Here is an 18906-nt window from a genome sequence, read left to right on the forward strand (position 1 = left end):
AGTTTAGGTGAAGAAGGAAAAAAAAGGTACAAGCTGGCCATGGCTTCTCATGCCAGTAACACTACTAGTTAGGAGGCTGAGAAAAAGGATCATAAACAAATTGGGGCCTGCCTTTAAGAAAATATATAACTACTAGCACTAACTTTATCACAATTATTAAAAGCACCTTCATTTTTTTCACTCGTAGAGAAAACCTCACTCAGTCTGGTGATACAGCCTAAAATGAAGGTTGCTGGGGAGCCCCAGGCAGGAAGTTCTCAAGTTCCAGGTCTACCAGTGTGCCCAAGTAAATGTAAGGCCAGCCAGGGCAATTTAATGAGACCCTGCCTATGTAACAAAGGAAGAAAGCTGGGCTGATACAACAGTACCACGGATGTTACAAGAATACCCAACCACTTTTTAAATTGGATTTAAGGCCTCCTGCATGAGATGGAACCCATACCTGACTGTCAATGAGGACAAGAACCCAAGGCTAGATAAGTCATGAAACAGTGTTTTCCAGACACAACAAGGTAGGATGCACACACAAACGCAGAGTCTGACAGCATGCACAAATTCAAACCAGACAAAACCCCAGCACAGAGGACAGGAGGGCAGACCAAGTCCTACCACTAGATATTGCATTTAACTGCTAATGGATAAGACCCAGTTAGTTTTATTAATGTAGTAACACTTAGTATATCAATCATATTCCAAGGTAAGCACCAATGCCAGGAATAGTTGGTCAACACAAACCAGACTATGTTTTTTTTGTTTCTTTACTTCCAAAATTATTTATTTGTTTATGAGAGGGAGAGAAGACTGACTTTAAGTTGAATGGGTACAGAAGTGGGAGAGATCTAAGAGAAACTGGGAGAGGGGAATGAATATGATCAACATATAATGTATATGATACCGTATATCAAAAAATAAAGGGAAAAAGAAGGGGGTAAAAATATGAGACTGCCTGTGTGAGCTCAAGGCTTAATTTCTTTTTCTTTTTGGTTTTTCAAGACAAGGTTTCTCTGTATTGCTTTCTGGAACTCTCTCTGTAGACCAGGCTGGCCTTGAAGTCACAGAGATCCTCCTGCCTCTGCCTCCTGAGCGCTGGGATTAAAGGTATTCGGCACCAATGCCTGACTTAGGCTTAATTTTTAATACTGACAAAAGAAAGAAAATAACAAAAAAAAAAAAAAAAAAAAAAAAAAAATCTGATACCAGCTCACATCGAGGCTATGTACTGCAAAACAGTTTTTAAATATAGGATCTCAGACAGATCAAGTACACAAAATGACACTCTGTAACTTACCACTACCCTGCCACAAAGGAAATGTTTGAAATCTTCCCTTTGGATTCTTGAAAATACAAATAGTATATTTACTGTTTTCTCCTACACAAAGCATAATATATAATAAACTTGAATTTTAAATTAGCCACATGACAAAACATTATACTATAATAAATTATGAGTGTGGTTTCCTCCCTTCTCTTCCTTACAATATCTTATTTGTACTTCCATACTAGAGTTCATGTCGTCTTTGTATGTATGTTATGCACATGCAGCCACTCCTTTGAGTTTTTATGGATATATTTTACTGGACATCCTCTTCTAAAGGGTCTATTTTTATCACAGCACAGACTTGCTTTACATAGTGTTTCTCACTAATCAACTTCTCCAACTCTGCTGAAAAGGTGACCTCCACTTATGTACCACTAAACAATGCTTCTCCAGCAATTCTTAGATATTTCAGCCCAAACATATTCCTAAACCTCTGTACATAAATTTTATTTACAATACATGGCTTTGTTTTACTTTTCCCCCGATGTTTTTTTATAATAGCTCAATTCTTGTGACACACCTCTATGCCATTAATTGAAACCCACTTTCTGGTTCCTGTGTTCTACCCATAAATGCAATGCCCTTTCCATTTTCTCTAGGCACTTATATACTTCTAGCTGAAACTTCTGTAGTTTGAGGAATATCAGAAGTTTCACAAATTTCTTTTTCTTCATAACTTCATGGTTAGATGGTTCATTATTAGTATACTTCTCAGCATGCTCAACATTCAGTTTTGTTTCCCATATTAACTCAAGAAAAAGAAAGCACTTACCAGACTTTTTAGTGTATCCAAGATGCCAACACCACCACACTTGCACTTTGAAACCATAATAGGTCAAAGGATTATTTGAAAGAAAATACTAACTGGGTAACCCACACAATGACAAAGATGGGAAGCCTGGACAAAGGCTTAATCACACCCAGAGCATAAGGTACCATGGCATGGTTATCTTATCACATCCTATTCACAACACATGCATTTTAAATGTACAATGTGTATTTAGTAAATCTGCCATTTAATACTTTAAGAGCACAGTTATTAGTTACTTGGAACTGTGACAAGTGAAACCACAATTAGGGAAGGATGACTACACGCATCAATGTTAAAAATACTATTAAAAATGCAATTTTTAATCATGTATTTCCTAGGTTTAAGCCTATTTTAGATTTGACAAAAGTAACATACCTTTCTAGAAAGGCCAAGATCACCCTTCTTGGGCATAAATCCAGGGTCTAAATCATTGGATTCAAGAAGTTTCTTAGTTGGTTTTCTTTGACGCTTACTTTCATAATTTCCTGAAATGCACATAATTTTCCTTAGATACAAGCTACTCTTGAAAAATGAAAATCTATATTAATACAAGTCACAATCTTGTTTGCATTTTTCACCATATTAGAAGGAACACTAAGAATGTATTATTCTAAAATACTGCTTACTAAAATACATTAAATATTACTCAATGAAGACACACATTAATGTATGATGACTTACATGTGAACCACAGAACATGAAAAAAATCAAAAGGGCTAATGTACATTTATACAATCACTTGACAGAATAAGTAGAGTTGGATTCTGGGCACAAATGAACCAGAACCACATAGTTTGATATCTTCAAAATAAGTTAAGACAAAGCCAGGCAGTGGTGGTACAAGCCTTTAATCCCAACAGTTGGGAAGCAGAGGAAGGAGAAGACAGCCTGGTTTACAGATCGAGTTACAGGACAACCAAGGCTACACACAGAGAAACCCTGTCTTAACCTGACCCCCCCCCCCAAAAAAAAAAAGACAAAAGAGAAAGAGGGAAAAAAAAAAAGTAAAACAAGCTGGGTGTGGTAGTACAGTCTTTTAACCCCAGCACTCCAGAGACAAAAGCGGGCAGATCTCTGTGAGTTCAAGAACAGTCTGTTCTACCTATCGAGTTCCAGGACATAAGGCTATAGAGAATCAAACTCTTTCAAAAAAAGGAAAAAGTTAAAACAAGTGATTCTACCATATAAACGTGTACTCAAGTTTGCACACACGCACACACTCACATGTTTGTGTCATATCGTAAGTAGTTACTCCTGTTCTTTAAAACTTATCTTTTAATTTGGTTTGATGGCATAGTGCCAACCCTGACAAGTTAAGTTTGATCTCCATAAAAGTTGTCATCTGAACTCCACATTCACAAATGTATACAAACACATTAGTTTTTAAAATCTTTTAGGGGTTGGACACATAGCTAAGTGGTAAGGCACTTGCTTAGCAACACAAAAATCTTTTAGATTCCTCTTTACTGCAATAATAACACGGTTTTAGTTTTTAAGGAAAAAATACCAGTAACTAATGTTGGGATTGTATAGTCACTTATTAATCTAAGTGTTAGGACATGTAAGTGTTCTCTCCCCACTCCTTGGCTGCCTACAGAAACACCAAACAACCAGAGAGAGATAGAAATAAGATGATTAGATTTAACGCCCCCAGGGGATATAGTAAATAATGAAATGAGAACTAGCTGGAAATGAACTGCAAGGGAATACTGAAACTTACTAAATACTTACTGTGTTTTCAAAAGTCTAATGTTACATGTTGATTTTTTTAGTGCTGTTGTTAGAGTATACCTGGGGAGGCCAGAGGTGAACTTTACAAGTTGACCCTCAGAGGACATCCACCTGGTTTTCCGAGATCAAGTTTCTCACTGTGGCTAAGGGCTCATCAATTACAGAAGGCTGTGTCTATCTGGCATTACAAACACATGCCACCCCACCTGGAATTTTAATGTAGGTACTGGGGATTGAACTGCAGCAATCACTTTATCAGCTGAGCTAAACTCCAGATTCAATTATGGCCAGTTTACACAGGATGACACAACTTTAGAGACAACAAATTTCCCAAGAACATATGAACTGGGAGGACTAGTAAGTGAAAGAAACTTAGGTTTCACTGGGTGGTAGAGGCACACACCTTCAGTCCACACACTTGGAGGGCAGAGGCAGGCAGATCTTTGAGATCAAAGCCAGCCTGGTCTATAAAACGACTTAGAGGATAGCCAGAGCTACATAAGTGAAACCCTGTCCCAGAAAAAAGAAAAAAAAAAATTTTTTTTTTTTAGGTTTCATTTTTTAAAAAAGATTTTTATTTATTATGTATACATGTACACAGTGTTCTGCTTGCATGTTTGCCTGTAAGCCAGCTGAAGGCACTGATGTCATCGATGGCTGTGAGCCACCGTGTGGGTGCCAGGGTTCATGTTTTATTCCACTAGTGTGCAGTGCTCCTATTCTTGCTGGCTCGTTGACCCTGCAGCTCATCAGAATCATGAAAGGACAATCAAACGTCTCCTTCACAGTGCTCCACAAATTCATTTGTGGTCAGAAGCTATAACAAAATAGCCACTATTTTAGGGATTTCCTCAAACAAAATTGTTTGTTGTATGCAGTAAAAGATATTATATATTTTTTGTTTGTTTGTTTTTGGTTTTCAAGACAAGGTTTCTCTGAGGCTTTGGAGGTTGGCCTGGAACTAGCTCTGTAGAGCAGGCTGGTCTCTTTACAGAGAGCCTCCTGCCTCTGCCTCCTGAGTGCTGCGATTAAAGGAAGGTGTGTGTTACCACCACCCAGCAAAAGATAACAGATTTACAACAAAACAGAAAAATTTCCTGCTGCATCCAATCATATCTGCTTATATACTGAGACCCCCATCCCCGCCTTACCTGGTGTCTTAACAAGCAATTCCTCAGACTCAAGGGCAGGCTGCGGAGAGACTTCTGGAGCCACAGGAACAGATAAGGTCAGCTGTGGCAACTCAGCATGTCCAACTCCAAGATCTGACTGAGCCAAGGGCCCTTCCAAAAATGGAGCCTCTCTTTCAAGAACTGGAGGCTCTTCTTTAGTTGAAATCAAAGAATTCTCATCCACCTGCTTGTTCTGAGTACTAGAGCGACATCGGGCCAGAAGGCTTTCGTCTTCACAGCGGGAACTTACCTAAAAACAGTAAGTATAAATAGAATATACAGGCCCAAATTATTAGAATTTAAAAAAGGGGAGGGGGCACTAAAACACAGAAGAGATTCTGGGCAGGTGGTGGTGACACAGGCCTTTAATCCCAGTTTGAGGCCAGCCTGGTCTATAGAGGGAGTTCTGGGACAGCCAGGACTACACAGAGAAATTTTGTTTCGAATCTCCCCACCAAAAAAGAAAAGAAAAATGAAATATTGGAAAAGATAGGAAGGGGGATTATTGATTTTCGGTTTAGGAAAATAAAAACTTCTAGAGATAAATGATTCTTATTTATCTCTACAGTAAGCTACACTTACTGTTGAGAACTGTACACTTACAAGAGCTACTATAATAGACTTTGTCAAATATTTTAAGCATCATTAAAATTTAAACTTCATAATGATAAGCCAAAGAAAAGGGGGGGGGTGTCAAAATTTATCCTGTTATTACAAATTAAAACTAAACCCTTTGATTAAAAGAAACTTTTATCTTAAATTTCAAAATTTAAGCTGGGCACTGGTGGCTCATGCTTTTATCCCAGCACTCAGGAGGCAGAGGAAGGCAGATCTCTGTGAGTTAGAGTCCAGCCTGATCTACAGAGCTAGTTCCAGGACAGGCTCCAAAGCTACACAGAGAAATCCTATTCCAAAAAAAAAAAAAAAAAAAAAAAAAGATAAAACAATGTATTTCTATTTCATTATCCAGGAACTTAATGTTGCATCATAACAATATTCCTAAGTACTCAAATACTCTTCAAAAGCACAGAGGAAAATAAACAGAAACATAATAAGTATATTCATTTATACACTTTCTGAATAACTAACATAGGTCAGGCAGGCACTGTGCTAGAAGCTAATAGTAAACAAGAGAAAATACAAAACAACAGAGAGGGCAGAATGCAGTGAAAGAAAGAGCTGTTGTCTGCTGACAAGCAGGAATGCAGAGGAGACTGCCCTCCTCTACAACGCTGCAGCACACCTTATGCACTTGTTCCTGTACCTTCTTATGTTTCTTCTTGGGAGCAAATATCTGATCATATTCTTCTGTATATTCCAGAAGCCACTTGCTTGGCTTCCTAAGGCGTTTCTTCTCTGACCGAATAGCTAGGAGGGGAAAATAATTTCAATGTTAATTGATTAATTAAACCCACTCAGTTATTTTTAAAAGACATAACAGGAATCTGGCTAGAATAATAAGAAGCTTGAAATTATTTGCCATGGTTTGTCAAAAATAAAAGTTTGAAGAGAGGTTTTTACTACTCCATATAAACTCAACTCCCCCCAAACACAATCCTCCATTAGTAAGGAAAATAGTAAGATGAAGTCAGCATTATGTATGCCAGTGCAAAGTTAGCATATATCTAAACCAAAGAAAGACAGAGAGTGCTAGCAGGGAAACTGGACCAAGTATCTTGAATGAGAAACACCTTAGGAACTAGAAACTATGGCTAAGGCAGGAAGACTACTGAAAATTTAAAGCCAGCAATAGCTACAAAGTTGTTTCATGCCAGCCTGGGCTGAAGAATAAAACTTTGTCTCAAAAAAACAAATGAAACAACAAACATAAAAACACAAACACCTTAAGAGAGCCAAGCTCATGACTTCTAGATGGATATACAAGGTAACAGGATCAGAGATTTTTTTTTTCCATTTCTCCTACTCAGTCCCACTCTGTTTCAGTCTTATAACAGTTACTGTTACAATTAAGCACACTGAACCCCTCAGGACTAGAAGCTAATAACTATATAATGTAAGCTTTTCCTGTCTCAGCTGCATATGGTATTACTGCTTTTGATGAAAAAGAAAGCAATTAAAGCTACTTGTGTGGTGTGCACCTTTTAGTCTCAGCATTCACCAGGCAGAGGCAGGAGGGTTTCTGTTAGTTCAAGGCCAGCCTGATCTACACAGGTCACCCAGGGCTATACAGTGAGATCATCTCAAACAAATAAACAACACATAAATGTATTAATCCAGGAAAGCCAGGATCATAGGAAAACCCCTTCTCAAAAAAATTAGTGGAAAGACAAAAACACTGAGGTCAAATATTAAAAGGCTGAAATAGGGGCTGGTGAGGTGGCTCAGAGGTTAAAAGCACTGACTGTTCTTCCAGAGGTCCTGAGTTCAATTCCCAGCAACCACATGGTAACTCATAAACATCTATAATGAGATCTGGTGCCCTCTTCTGGCCTACAGGGAGGGACACAAGCAGACAGAACATTGTATGTATGTATAATAAATAAATAAATCTTTAAAAACAACAACAACAAAGGCTGAAATAGTTATTAAAGCTCCACTGGGTGATGGTGGCACACCTTTAGTCCCAGCATTCGGGAAAAAGAGGCAGGTGGATCTCTCTGAGTTTGAGGCCAGCCTGGTCTACAGAGTGATTTCCAGGACAGCCACAGCTATACAGAGAAACACTGTCTTGGGTTAAAAGAAGTGTATGCCTACATTGCTACCTGTATAATTACGCAGCTACTCAAAGCATGAAAAACCAATGGAATTTTCTTTACTGCTCCATGTTAGAGAATATAAGTGAACCAAATTAGAGAATTTTCCCTGAGCAATGTGATAAGCTTCTTCAAATTCTGCTGCCATGATGATGTCCTGTCTACAATGGACCATACTCTTTGACCCTTGAAGCCTTGTCTTGGTTTAAAAGGCCAATTGATGGGAGATGTCATTCTGTAAATATGTTTCTCTGTAAATACGTGTAATGAATAAAGCACTGTTGGCAAATAGGAAGGCAAGATAGGCAGGACTAGGAGACAACGAGGATTCTGAGAGATGTAGTGAGGATTCAAGATGTAGAGACTTAAAGGAAAAGGTCTGAACTCTCTGGTAAGATAAGATCACGTGGAAACACTTAGATTGATAGAAATGGGTTAATATTTAAGACAGAGCTAACCAATAAGAAGCTCTAGCCATTGGGCAACAGCTTTATATCTAATAATATCTAATATCTGGGTATTATTTGGGGCTTGACACAGCTGTGGGACCAGACTGGTGGGAAAACTGCTCATAACAGGCAATATGCTCTGAAGCAGCTATAACAGGTTACAATTTAATAAATTTCCATTAGACAGTCAAGTTTTGCAATACTAATAAGATGTATTTCTATGGGGAGGAACACCAAACAAATGTTAAAAAATAATATGGGTTCATTATTTCCAACCATTTAACGTTCAAATATCTCTAATCCTCAGTTCAACATTCTAGGCAGAAAATGCCATTCCCATTTTATAAATAATGTAACTGAATCTCAAAAAGGAAAAGTGGCTTATCAAACTCATCATGTTATTTTTAAGTCAATTTTTGAGGTAGGGAAGCCATGATATCAAAATCTGTCAAATCTAAAATCCTTGGGTGCTTTTTATTAACCAATGTGTTAGCACTGTGTCCCTCCCTTCAGTCCTGAACAGTCTCAACCCTAGGTCTCAGACTGTCTTATTCCCTTTCTTCACCTACATTCTCTCCTAAGATAGAATGCAACACAATTATGACAGTTACAACACTTTGGATACTTGGATGAGTAGGAAGAATTTCCCTAATTTCTTTTCTTTCTTTCTTTCTTTTCTTTTCTTTTCTTTTTTTTTTTTTTTTTAATTTTGTTCTATTTCTCAGAAAACAGAAAGGGCTTGTCTGTGTAGCCCTGGCTGTCCATGAGGCAGGTGGTCAACATCAGAACAAAAGGATATGATTTTGCAAGCTAAGAAAAAGAAGAATGAATACAACACAAAATACTGGAGGGAAATAGTAAGGAGTGAATGACGAGCAAATGAACTTACAGTAGAGGGTACAAGGCTTTATATACAGGGTGAGCAGCAACAGTGAACAAACCAGTGACAGAAACTCATCACCACTAAATTCTCAGGGAAGAATCAAGCTCTTATTCCTATTCTACAAGTATTAACTTTCGAAAAGGAAAACTGTGTATTGTGGAGAATGAACATAACTGCTTATGCTGGTTAGGTCTTGCAATAGCATTCAGAGAGCACACACAGGGGCTAAAATAAAATAATAAAACAGCTCCAATGCCAAAACAAGCAAAATAGTCAACTTAGGAATGGACAAAAATGGTGTGTATATATACACACATTCAGCTATGCTGAATACTACTGAGCAGTGATAACAAGTTACTGCTACATGTTACCATATATAATCACATACAAGATATATGAGCACTAGTGTGTCTGTAAGGTGAAAAACAAAGATAAGACACTATATACCACATGATTCCACTAATATGAAAAAACAAGAAAAAAAAATCTTTGGTAACAGAAATTGTATTAATGGTTGTTTGAGCCTTTAAGAATAAACAGACAGTGTGAGTATACACAGGCTAGGGGTAGGGCGCTCTTTCTGGTATGACAGAATGTTCTAGAGAGTTTATGTAAATTACTGCATGTCTCACTAAATCTACTAAGCATCCTATCATTCAACTATTATCATAAAATGCATAAATTTTTACAGTATATGTGGTTATTCTATTCTGAATAAAATTAATTTTCCAAAAATAAAGGCCCATAAAGAAGTAATGCCTAAAATTCCTGGAAATCTCTATCCATTCCTAAAAGAAATGTGTGTTTCTTCCCTTTTTTACACTCCTCCCCCATCCCCTTTCTTTTGCTCTATAAAGCCAAGGCTTGACAAGCTGATGGGGCAGTTTGTCTCTCACTTCTGTTCCAGGCCAAGAATAAAACTTGCCAACTACAATCCATTACTGAGTAAAGTTGAGTTCCTACTCAAGGCAAAAACCCAATACAAAAACAAAAAAACTATGTTCACTGCTTGCTGGCTCACTGGCTTACAGACCCATGCTCAGCTTGCTATCTAGGTGTCTTACACAGCATAGGACCACTCAGGGGAAGGTACTGCCCACAGACATTCTCAAAGCCAATCTGATCTAGGCAATTCCTCAATAGGGGCTTTCTTCTGAGATATGTCAAGTTGTCAGTTAAAGCTAGGAGATCTGGGTGTTTGGTTTTTAGACTGGCTGACCTCAAACTCCCTGCGTAGCTGAGGTTAGTTGAACTCCTAATCTCCCCTTCACTCCCAAGTACTTGAGATTTACAGTATGCAACAAGATGTCCCGCTTTTACATTATTTTCAAATGTTTTCCAGACAATGTTCATCATCTATTTTACACAGGGTAGGAAGCACACACTGAGATGAGACACATCACACAGTTCTGATTGGCTTCCTAAGAGCTAGGGTTACAGGGATGTACAAGGATGTACTACTGTGCCTACAGATTATTTAACTTTTTAACACACTGAAATACCTCTGTCACATACAATTGTATTTATCCAGTAAAAGGAACCTATTCAACCCTGACCTGACCCTGACCTAACTTAAGTTTTGTTTGGTTTTGGTTTTGTTTCTGACTCCAGCCTGGCTTTGAACCTGTGGCACACTCCTCTCTTTGTCTCCCAAGTGCTTAGATTATAGGTCTAGGCTACTGTGAAGTTGGTGTCATGAACTGGATAGGGTTCCACAAATTGGAAAAAATGCACTGTAAATTTCAATAACCAAGGTAAGCATTAAGCCTTACTCATGATTAGAGATTCTGTACCAGGTGCAAAAAGCTCCTTTATAAAAGTTCATACTTTGTTCCAAAAAAAAAAAAAAAAAATTAAGTGGAAATGGGAAGGTTAGAATGAAGTTCAGAGAAATGCTGACAGAATGCAAGCCTTACTTGTCTGAATTGTTTATAGGAATGTATAATGTTAACAACTACAAAGCACAACTTAGATGGGAGAGATAGTGACCAAGGGGCTACAAACAAGTTATGTTCCCAATCCTAAAAAGACAAAAAATTACTCTAAGGTCACTGACCACAGTAGGTGCTAAATAGTCAAAAACTATACATTAATAGAGGGCTGATTTAACAAATTACAGCAAGGTACAAGAAAACTACTGTGAACTTTAGTAAAGCTATTACTATTATGACAGCAAAAATTATGAGACACATCTGGAAAACAAACTGAATTGTGAAGGGATACAGCTGGAATCAATAGTATCCTTCTGTGTCTTTTAAATGATGAATTATGTCTATTACCATATTTCACCTTCCAAAAGTTTTGAGAATTTATTTAACTCAACTGACAGTGTGAGTACATAGCATTGGGTTCAACCCCCAGCAACGCATAAACTTAGGTATGGAGGCAATTCCCGTAATTCTGGGAGGTAGAAGGATTAAGAGTTCAAGGTCAAGGTTGGAGAGATGGCTCAGAGGTTGAAAGCACAGGCTGCTCTTCCAGAGGTCCTGAGTTCAATTCCCAGCAACTAACCCCAACCCATCTATAATGAGACCTGGTGCCCTCTTCTGGCCTACAGGCTGTGTACATAAATCTTCAAAAAGTTCAAGGTCATTCTTGGCTATAAAAAGAGTTTGAAGCCAGCTTAGGCTATATGATATGTCTCAACAACAAAAACACTTTAAATCCAGTAAAGACAAAATTATATGTACATGAAATGTTATAATAAAACACCATTGAAATACAAGACTCTTACAATATATTCACATTTATCAGTCATTTTAAAAAAAATGAAGGAGAGGAGTATTTCTAGCATTTTTGTGACTTTATTTGCTAACAAAGGCAATGAAAGGAGAAAAGAACATTAAAGAAAAAGTAACGGAGTGGGGTAATAGTCAAGGCTGGATAGTACAGAAGGCTGATTAACATTAGTAGAAGCTGCAAATGAAGATTTCTAGCCAAAGCCAAAAACAGTGGGTCACGCACGGTCAAGATTGACTTATGCTAATATAGAGCAGTTTTAACCTAGCTGGTTCCAGCCTAGACCCTAGAATCAGGTGGAGCACTTCAGCCCAAGCCAAGCGTCTATGTTTTTATTATGTTCCTCTGTAACTTTTGACACCCCCACACCATTTCTGATGACTGATGTCCATAGACACAAAAGCAAACAAGGTCATGTCTACTAAGTGAGAGTAGCCTGGGTTACATGAGACCCTCAACCTTAAACAAACAAAATCCTGGGCTAGCGTTGGACTGTGGTATAAGGTGCTTGCTGCCAAGCCTGATAGCCTGAGATTGACTGGGACCCATAAGGTGGAAGGGAGGAAGGGAGGGACTCCACCACACTGCCCTCCTAACCTCCTCATCTGTGTTGCACATGTCTAAACACATATACCAGCACACACAATAAAGAAACATAACACAAAATTTTGTTAAAGAAGGTTTCTAAAATTCCATTTAAAACAAACAAAGCCAAAACCGCAGAAATCTTGTCAACAAAGAAAAAAAGCTGATTCTAACTAAGGATGGAAGCTGAATATTCCTAAACCATTCCTTTTTTTTTTTTTTAATTATACTTGAGCTGAAGTACAACTGAAAAGAAACATACATTGTATAAAAACCATTAGCCAAGCCTGATTTTTGTTACATACACAAAATATCTAAACATCCACTTTGAGCATGTGAGTTTACATTTCCTAATTGAAACCTATATAACTTCTTTGAACAACAATGTACCTGATCAAGAACCAAAAGTAAGCCAGGTGTGGTGATGCATGCCCAGCACTAGGCAGGCAGAGGTAGGCCTAGTGCTGGCCTACCTCTGTGAGTTCAAGGCCAGCCTACTCTGCACAGAGACCCTGTCTAGAAAAACCAAAACTACATAAGTAATAAAAAGAAACTGTATGTGTGTGTGTGTGGGGGGGGGGGGACAGGGCAGTCAGGAACATGCCTCTAGGGAGGGTTCTGAGTTGGAGGGTGACCAGCTACTTAGCAAAGACACTACTGCACACTTCCCAACCTAGACTTAAAAACAAACAAACAAATAAAGAAGCCTGAGAGTATAGCTCAGCAGTAGAATGCAAGCTTTGAGCTCAGTCACAAACAGCACCAACAAAACCAAACCAGGCATAATGGCACAGACACAATCCAAGCTAATCCGGAGACAGAAAGCAGAGGATCACAAGTTCAAGGCCTGCCTAGGTACTACTGTACAATGAGTTCCGTGCCAGCCTAAACAACTTAATGAGACCCTGTCTCAAAATAATAAGTCAAAAAGACTGAGGATACATAAACCAATGGTAGAGAGCTCACCTAGCATATATGAGGCCTTAAGTTTAATGCATATTACCACAAAAACAAACAAACAAAAAACCCTCTATATCATAACTCATTCCATCAGATCATTATTACCTTCATACAAAAACTGGACAAAGATTTCACAAAAGAGAGCAAGCCAACATAATTTATGACATAAATGAAAAACCCACAAGCACGCCAGGCGTTGGTGGCGCATGCCTTTAGTTCCAGCACTGGGGAGGCAGAGGCAGGAGGATCTGTGAGCTCAAGACCAGCCTGATCTACAGAGCTAGTTCCAGGACAGGCTCCAAAGCAATACAGAGAAACCCTGTCTAGAAAAACCAAAAAGAAAATACCCACAAGCAAACCAAACCTAGCATTAAATAAAATCATACTGCATAACATAACAAAATGCATGCTTCGACTGTAAACTAAAGATTTCTGTTAGTTTGGTTTTGGTTTGAGACAGGGTTTCTCTGTATTGTTTTGGAACCTGTCCTGGAACTAGCTCTGTAGATCAGGCTGGTCTCTAACTCACAGAGATCCAAGTGCTTCTGTCTCCCAAGCGCCACCAACACCCAGCTTGCAAACAGAAGTTTAATACACACTGATAGACATAGGGAGGGAAGACCCAAATAAGTCCCAAATTATAAGCCCCTAGTTATGACTGACAAATTAACAAAGTATGGTATGTTAATCTGACCAAATAGAAACACTTTGGAGATTAGGTAAACAGAGAGCTAGCTTTATTGGGGGGGGGGGGGGGGGTCAGAGACCAACCCTGAATGTGAATGGCATGACTCAATAGGCTGGGGACCCAGAAGGAGGAGGAAATCAGTTAGCTTAGACATGGCTCCCTATTTCCTGTCTGTTACAATGTAAAATGTTCTGCTTTGTAACCAGAACAGCTGTTCTCATCATGATGGACTGAAAGCTCTGAGACCCTAAACTGAAACAATGAAAATTTACTAACATGCAGAGATAAAAAGCAAGTTTCTCAACATCAAACACCACTCACTAAAAATACTAACTGGTTTCCCCCCTAAGACTTCGAACAGTGCCAAGAATGTTACTGATCTTTCCACCTCTAGAGAATCTAGTGAGAACTAGGCAAGGAGTAAAGTAGTAAATGAGATACAGAAGAAAGAGGCGGCAGTAAAACTACACTTGCAGATATGTACACAGAAAATCTACTCCAGCTAATGAACAAGTTAAACAAGTTTTAAAATCAGTGTTAGTCTGGGAAGTTGGCTCAATAGTTTAAGGGCACAGTTGTTCTTCCAGAGGACCTGAGTTTGGTTCCCAGCATCCACAAGGTGACTCATAGCCATCTGCAGGCAAAGCACCTATATACATAAAAATACTTTTTTAAAAATCAATTTACGGGACTGGAGAGATGCCGCAAAGGTTAAGAGCAATGACTGCTCTTCTATTGGTCTTGAGTTCAATTCCCAGCAACCACATAGTGGCTCGCAACCACCTGTAAGAGATCTGGTGTCCTCTTCTGGCCTGCAGGAACACATGCAGACAGATCAATAAATCTACACTATAAATAATTTAAAAAAAAAAATCAATTTACAAAAATCAACTACATTCATGAACAATCTGAGAAAACCTGAAAACCAATTTTAATAGAATTAAAAAGTATTTAGGGGTCAACAAAGTGTCTCAGTGGGTACCGGTATCTGTTTAAGACTAATAATCTGGAACCCACATGGTGTAAAGAGAAAAATCAACTCCCACAAATTGTTCTATGACTTCTATACATATACATGTATACCAATACACATATAAATAGGTCAATAAATAAATGTTGAAAATTAAGTTGGGGATACATTTAGCAAAAGTATAAGACTTATACACTTACAAACATGGAAAGACATGAAAGTGCAGCTCAGATGTCATCCCATGTAGATGGACTGGAAGCAGAACAGCAATTCTGCCTAAAGAAGCCTACAGCTTTCAGCACTAGCTCCATCAAAACACAATGGGACTCAAAGAAACTAGCTAATTTAATGCAAAACAGAAGATTCATACAAGTTAAAATCATCTTGGAAAAGTATAACTATTAACCATACACACTCTAATTTCAAAGATAAAGCAATTGCACACTGTTCTGAGAACAGTGCATGGATAGCTTCTCATTCTGAGACTGACACTGGAAGGCCAGAATTGTGGCTGTTCAACAGCTGCCCCTTCTCTGTAATCAAAACAAAATAACTGGGTGCTGAAGAGATCATTCAGGCAGGAAAGTGTGGAAAGAGTTCAGATTCCCAGCACTTATGAAAATAGCTGGGTACAACAGCACACTGTTATAACCCCAGCTACTTGGAAAGTGGGGAAGTAGTATGTCTGAAGCCTGTTGGCTCACCAGTCCAGCTAAATTTTTGAACTCCAGGTTCACTGAGACATCCTATATCAAAAACTAAGGTGGAGAGCAACTGAAGACACCTGATGTCACTCTTACATATTTGCTGCTAGTTTATTTTCAACACGTATCAACAAGATCACACAATAAAAAACAGTATCTTTTCTAGCCCAGGCAGGTTCCAAACACCCAGACGTCATCCAGACTTGCCTAAGCAAGCATTAAAATTATAAACATGAGCTACAACACACAGCTAGTAACAACAGTCTTTTTCAGTACTACAACTGAGTCAAAAGAAGACCAACATGTAAGTAAAGCTGAGTAGCCTAACCCATACCATTACTTAAAAAAATAATTGATTAAAGGTGCTAGAAATAAGTAAGTGTAAATCTTCATGACCACAGATTATACAATATTGTCAAAAACATAATAGCAAATGCACAAGAAAAAGATTATCAAATTTTTTTAAATTTTGCATTTTAAAAGGTTATGATCAAGAAAGCAGAAATACAACTCAAAGATCAGTTGAGAATACTTGTGTATCACATCTACTACTAATATCTAAAAGGAAGAATGTTTACAATCTAAAGACAAAGTGCTCAATTACAACCATGAGAAGGTTCAAGGGTAGAATGCGAATCTAGCATGCACTAGGCCCTTGGTTTATCACCAAAACCACAAAAAGAAAACATAACAATATGAAAAAAACTAGACAGACATACCTAAATCATTAGTCAGAGAAATAAAAATGAGAATTTTTTTTTCAATTTCAGACCACACCACACTCACTAGAATGGCTGCAATCAAATAAATGCTGATGAGCATCTGAAGGAACGGAAACTCTCATACTGCGACTGGGAATACAAAATTAGAAAAAGCAAATTTTCCAACACAAAATTACTAAATCACTTAGCAATTTCATTCCTAGGTATATAGGAAAACATGTAACCATGCAAAATATCACACATTTGTAACAGCATTAATCATAAAAGACCAAAGTGTTTATACCCTCAAATCCACCAACTGATGGAAATAAAAATAATGCATCAAACAATGAAATATGTTAGCTGTAAAAAGACTTGAAATAAGAAACAACAAAAACCCTGAGGCTAAAGGATAGAACTGAAGTGAAAATTTTTTATTTTATTTTGGTATGGTTTTTCAAGACAGGGTTTCTCTGTGTAGCCCTGGCTGTCCCGGAACTTGCTCTGTAGACCAGATTGGCCTCAAATTCAAGAGATCTGCCTGCCTCTGCGTCTGGAGTGCTGGGATTAAAAGCATGCACCATCACCACCACCTAGGCTGAAATGAAATTTACTAAGAGAATTCAACAGAACTAGAGGAATTCAACAGATCAAGTAGGAGAAGAAGAAAATCAGCCAAACTCCAGAGTGAATTGAAAAGGCTGGGGGTCCGGCTCTGACCAGAGAGCTTACTTAGCACATACACAAGGCCCAGGGCTCAATCCCCAGCAAATCTTGTGCTCTGGTTTCTTTCCCATTGCTGTAAGGAAACACAACCACAACAGATATTTAAGGGAAAAAGAAAGAGCTTCAAAATACTTCAGCTTACGGCTCACGATGGCAGGTGAAGCATGACACCCACAGACAGAAGAGAGCAGAGACGAATGTTTGCACACAGAGCTGAGTTTGCTTCTTCATTTTTACTGCCCAGGTTTTCCACACCAATTAAAGTAATAAAGGAAATCCCTCACAGGCATGTCCAGAAGCCCATCTGCCAGGTGATTTTAGACTTTTCAAGTTTACAACACTAACCATTGCCAGGTAATTAAAAACCATGCAATCAAAGGAACAGTGGGTAAAAGTGTGAAGAATATAAAGACAAGAAACCATCAAGTGCACCAAGAGACTACATAATATTTCAAGAAAAAAGGAGAGAAGCTTGCTTGAAAAGACTTCCCAAATCTGAGAAGTTCAAAGGACTCCAAAACAGGCTGGGAAGTACCTAGTACCTATAAAGGTCCTGAGTATGACACCCAGAAATGCAAGGAATAAAAGCCCACACGGTAATACATCACAATTGTTGAAAAATCAAAGAACAGAGGGAATATTAAAGCCACTCATTACATAAGGGAACTCACATTATATTTTCCACAGATTTCTTAAATCCTATATCAGAAGGAACTAAAATACATTCAAAGCACTGAAAGAGAAAGACTGCAAGCCAATATTATATCCAGCAAAACGGCACTTCAAAACTAAAGGAGAAACTAGGCATTGATGGTATACCCCTTTACCTTTAATCCCAGCTCTCAGGAACCAGGCAAGTGGAACTCTTTGAGTTCCAGGTCAGCCAGGGCTACACAGAGAAACCCTGTCTCCAAAATAAAACAAAACAAAACAAAAACTGAAGGAGAAACAGACTTTTCAAACAGACTGAAAAGTTAAGGTAGTTCACCTGGAAGCAGAACTAAACACACACTAGAGAGCAACAAGAAAGCATATGTTAGGTTTGCCGGGCAAGGTAAGTACTTATATACTGAATACTGTAAGGTTATACATATAGTTCATAACTTTTGTACAGAATTTAGCAGGAGCCGGGCGCTGGTGGCTTACACCTTTAATCCCAGCACTCGGTAGGCAGAGGCCAGCCTGGTCTATCAAGCTAAGTACAGAACAGGCTCCAAAGCCTCAGAGAAACCCTGTCTCGAAAAACAAACAAACAAAAAAAGTATTAAAAAATAACTATACCAGCACACGTGCTCCTTAGACTAGGAAAGCAGAGACAGAAGGACCTCTGCACATTCAAGGCCAGCTTGGTCTATACAGGGAGTTCCAGGGCAGTCAGGACTATGTAGTGAGAGCCTATCTCTAGATAGACCTGGTTTGTATACTGAGTTCCAGGACAGCCAGGGTTACATAGTGCGACCCATGTTCTCAATAAGTAAAGTAAAAAGAAAACAATCATATCTGTAAGTCAATACAAACAGTAAACAAAAGATAGCAGAGATGACAACACATATCAAACAAATTATGCTTTGTGGAAAACTGTCACAAGAAAAAAGAATGACACTATAGAATAACAAAATAAGCTTAAGAGAATGCTAAAATCACAGTGCTCAAATATATAAAACAGCATTGACCAAAATGAAGAAACAGATCACAATCGGATATGGCATTTCACTTTAAAACACAGGAGAAGACAATCAGGGACAATGGCTCACT

General features: G+C 38.4%; 1 protein-coding gene across 8 annotated transcripts in view; it reads right to left on the minus strand.

Moving 5' to 3' along the window:
- The window catches only part of Nsd1 (nuclear receptor binding SET domain protein 1), a 106131-nt gene that overhangs the window by 49944 nt on the left and 37281 nt on the right, over positions 1-18906 (minus strand). For 7 of the 8 annotated variants that reach the window (XM_051194233.1, XM_051194229.1, XM_051194228.1 and 4 more), the window contains 3 exons: positions 6276-6400; positions 5012-5282; positions 2505-2614 (listed from right to left, as the gene is read on the minus strand). In XM_051194233.1, the coding sequence (XP_051050190.1) occupies positions 2505-2614; positions 5012-5282; positions 6276-6400 (506 nt within the window). The remainder of the gene's footprint in view (positions 1-2504; positions 2615-5011; positions 5283-6275; positions 6401-18906) is intronic. The other variant, XM_051194234.1, reaches the window with a different exon arrangement.

This window comes from Phodopus roborovskii, unplaced genomic scaffold (assembly GCF_943737965.1).
Source record: "Phodopus roborovskii unplaced genomic scaffold, PHOROB, whole genome shotgun sequence".
In the NCBI taxonomy this organism is placed as follows: Eukaryota; Metazoa; Chordata; class Mammalia; order Rodentia; family Cricetidae; genus Phodopus; species Phodopus roborovskii.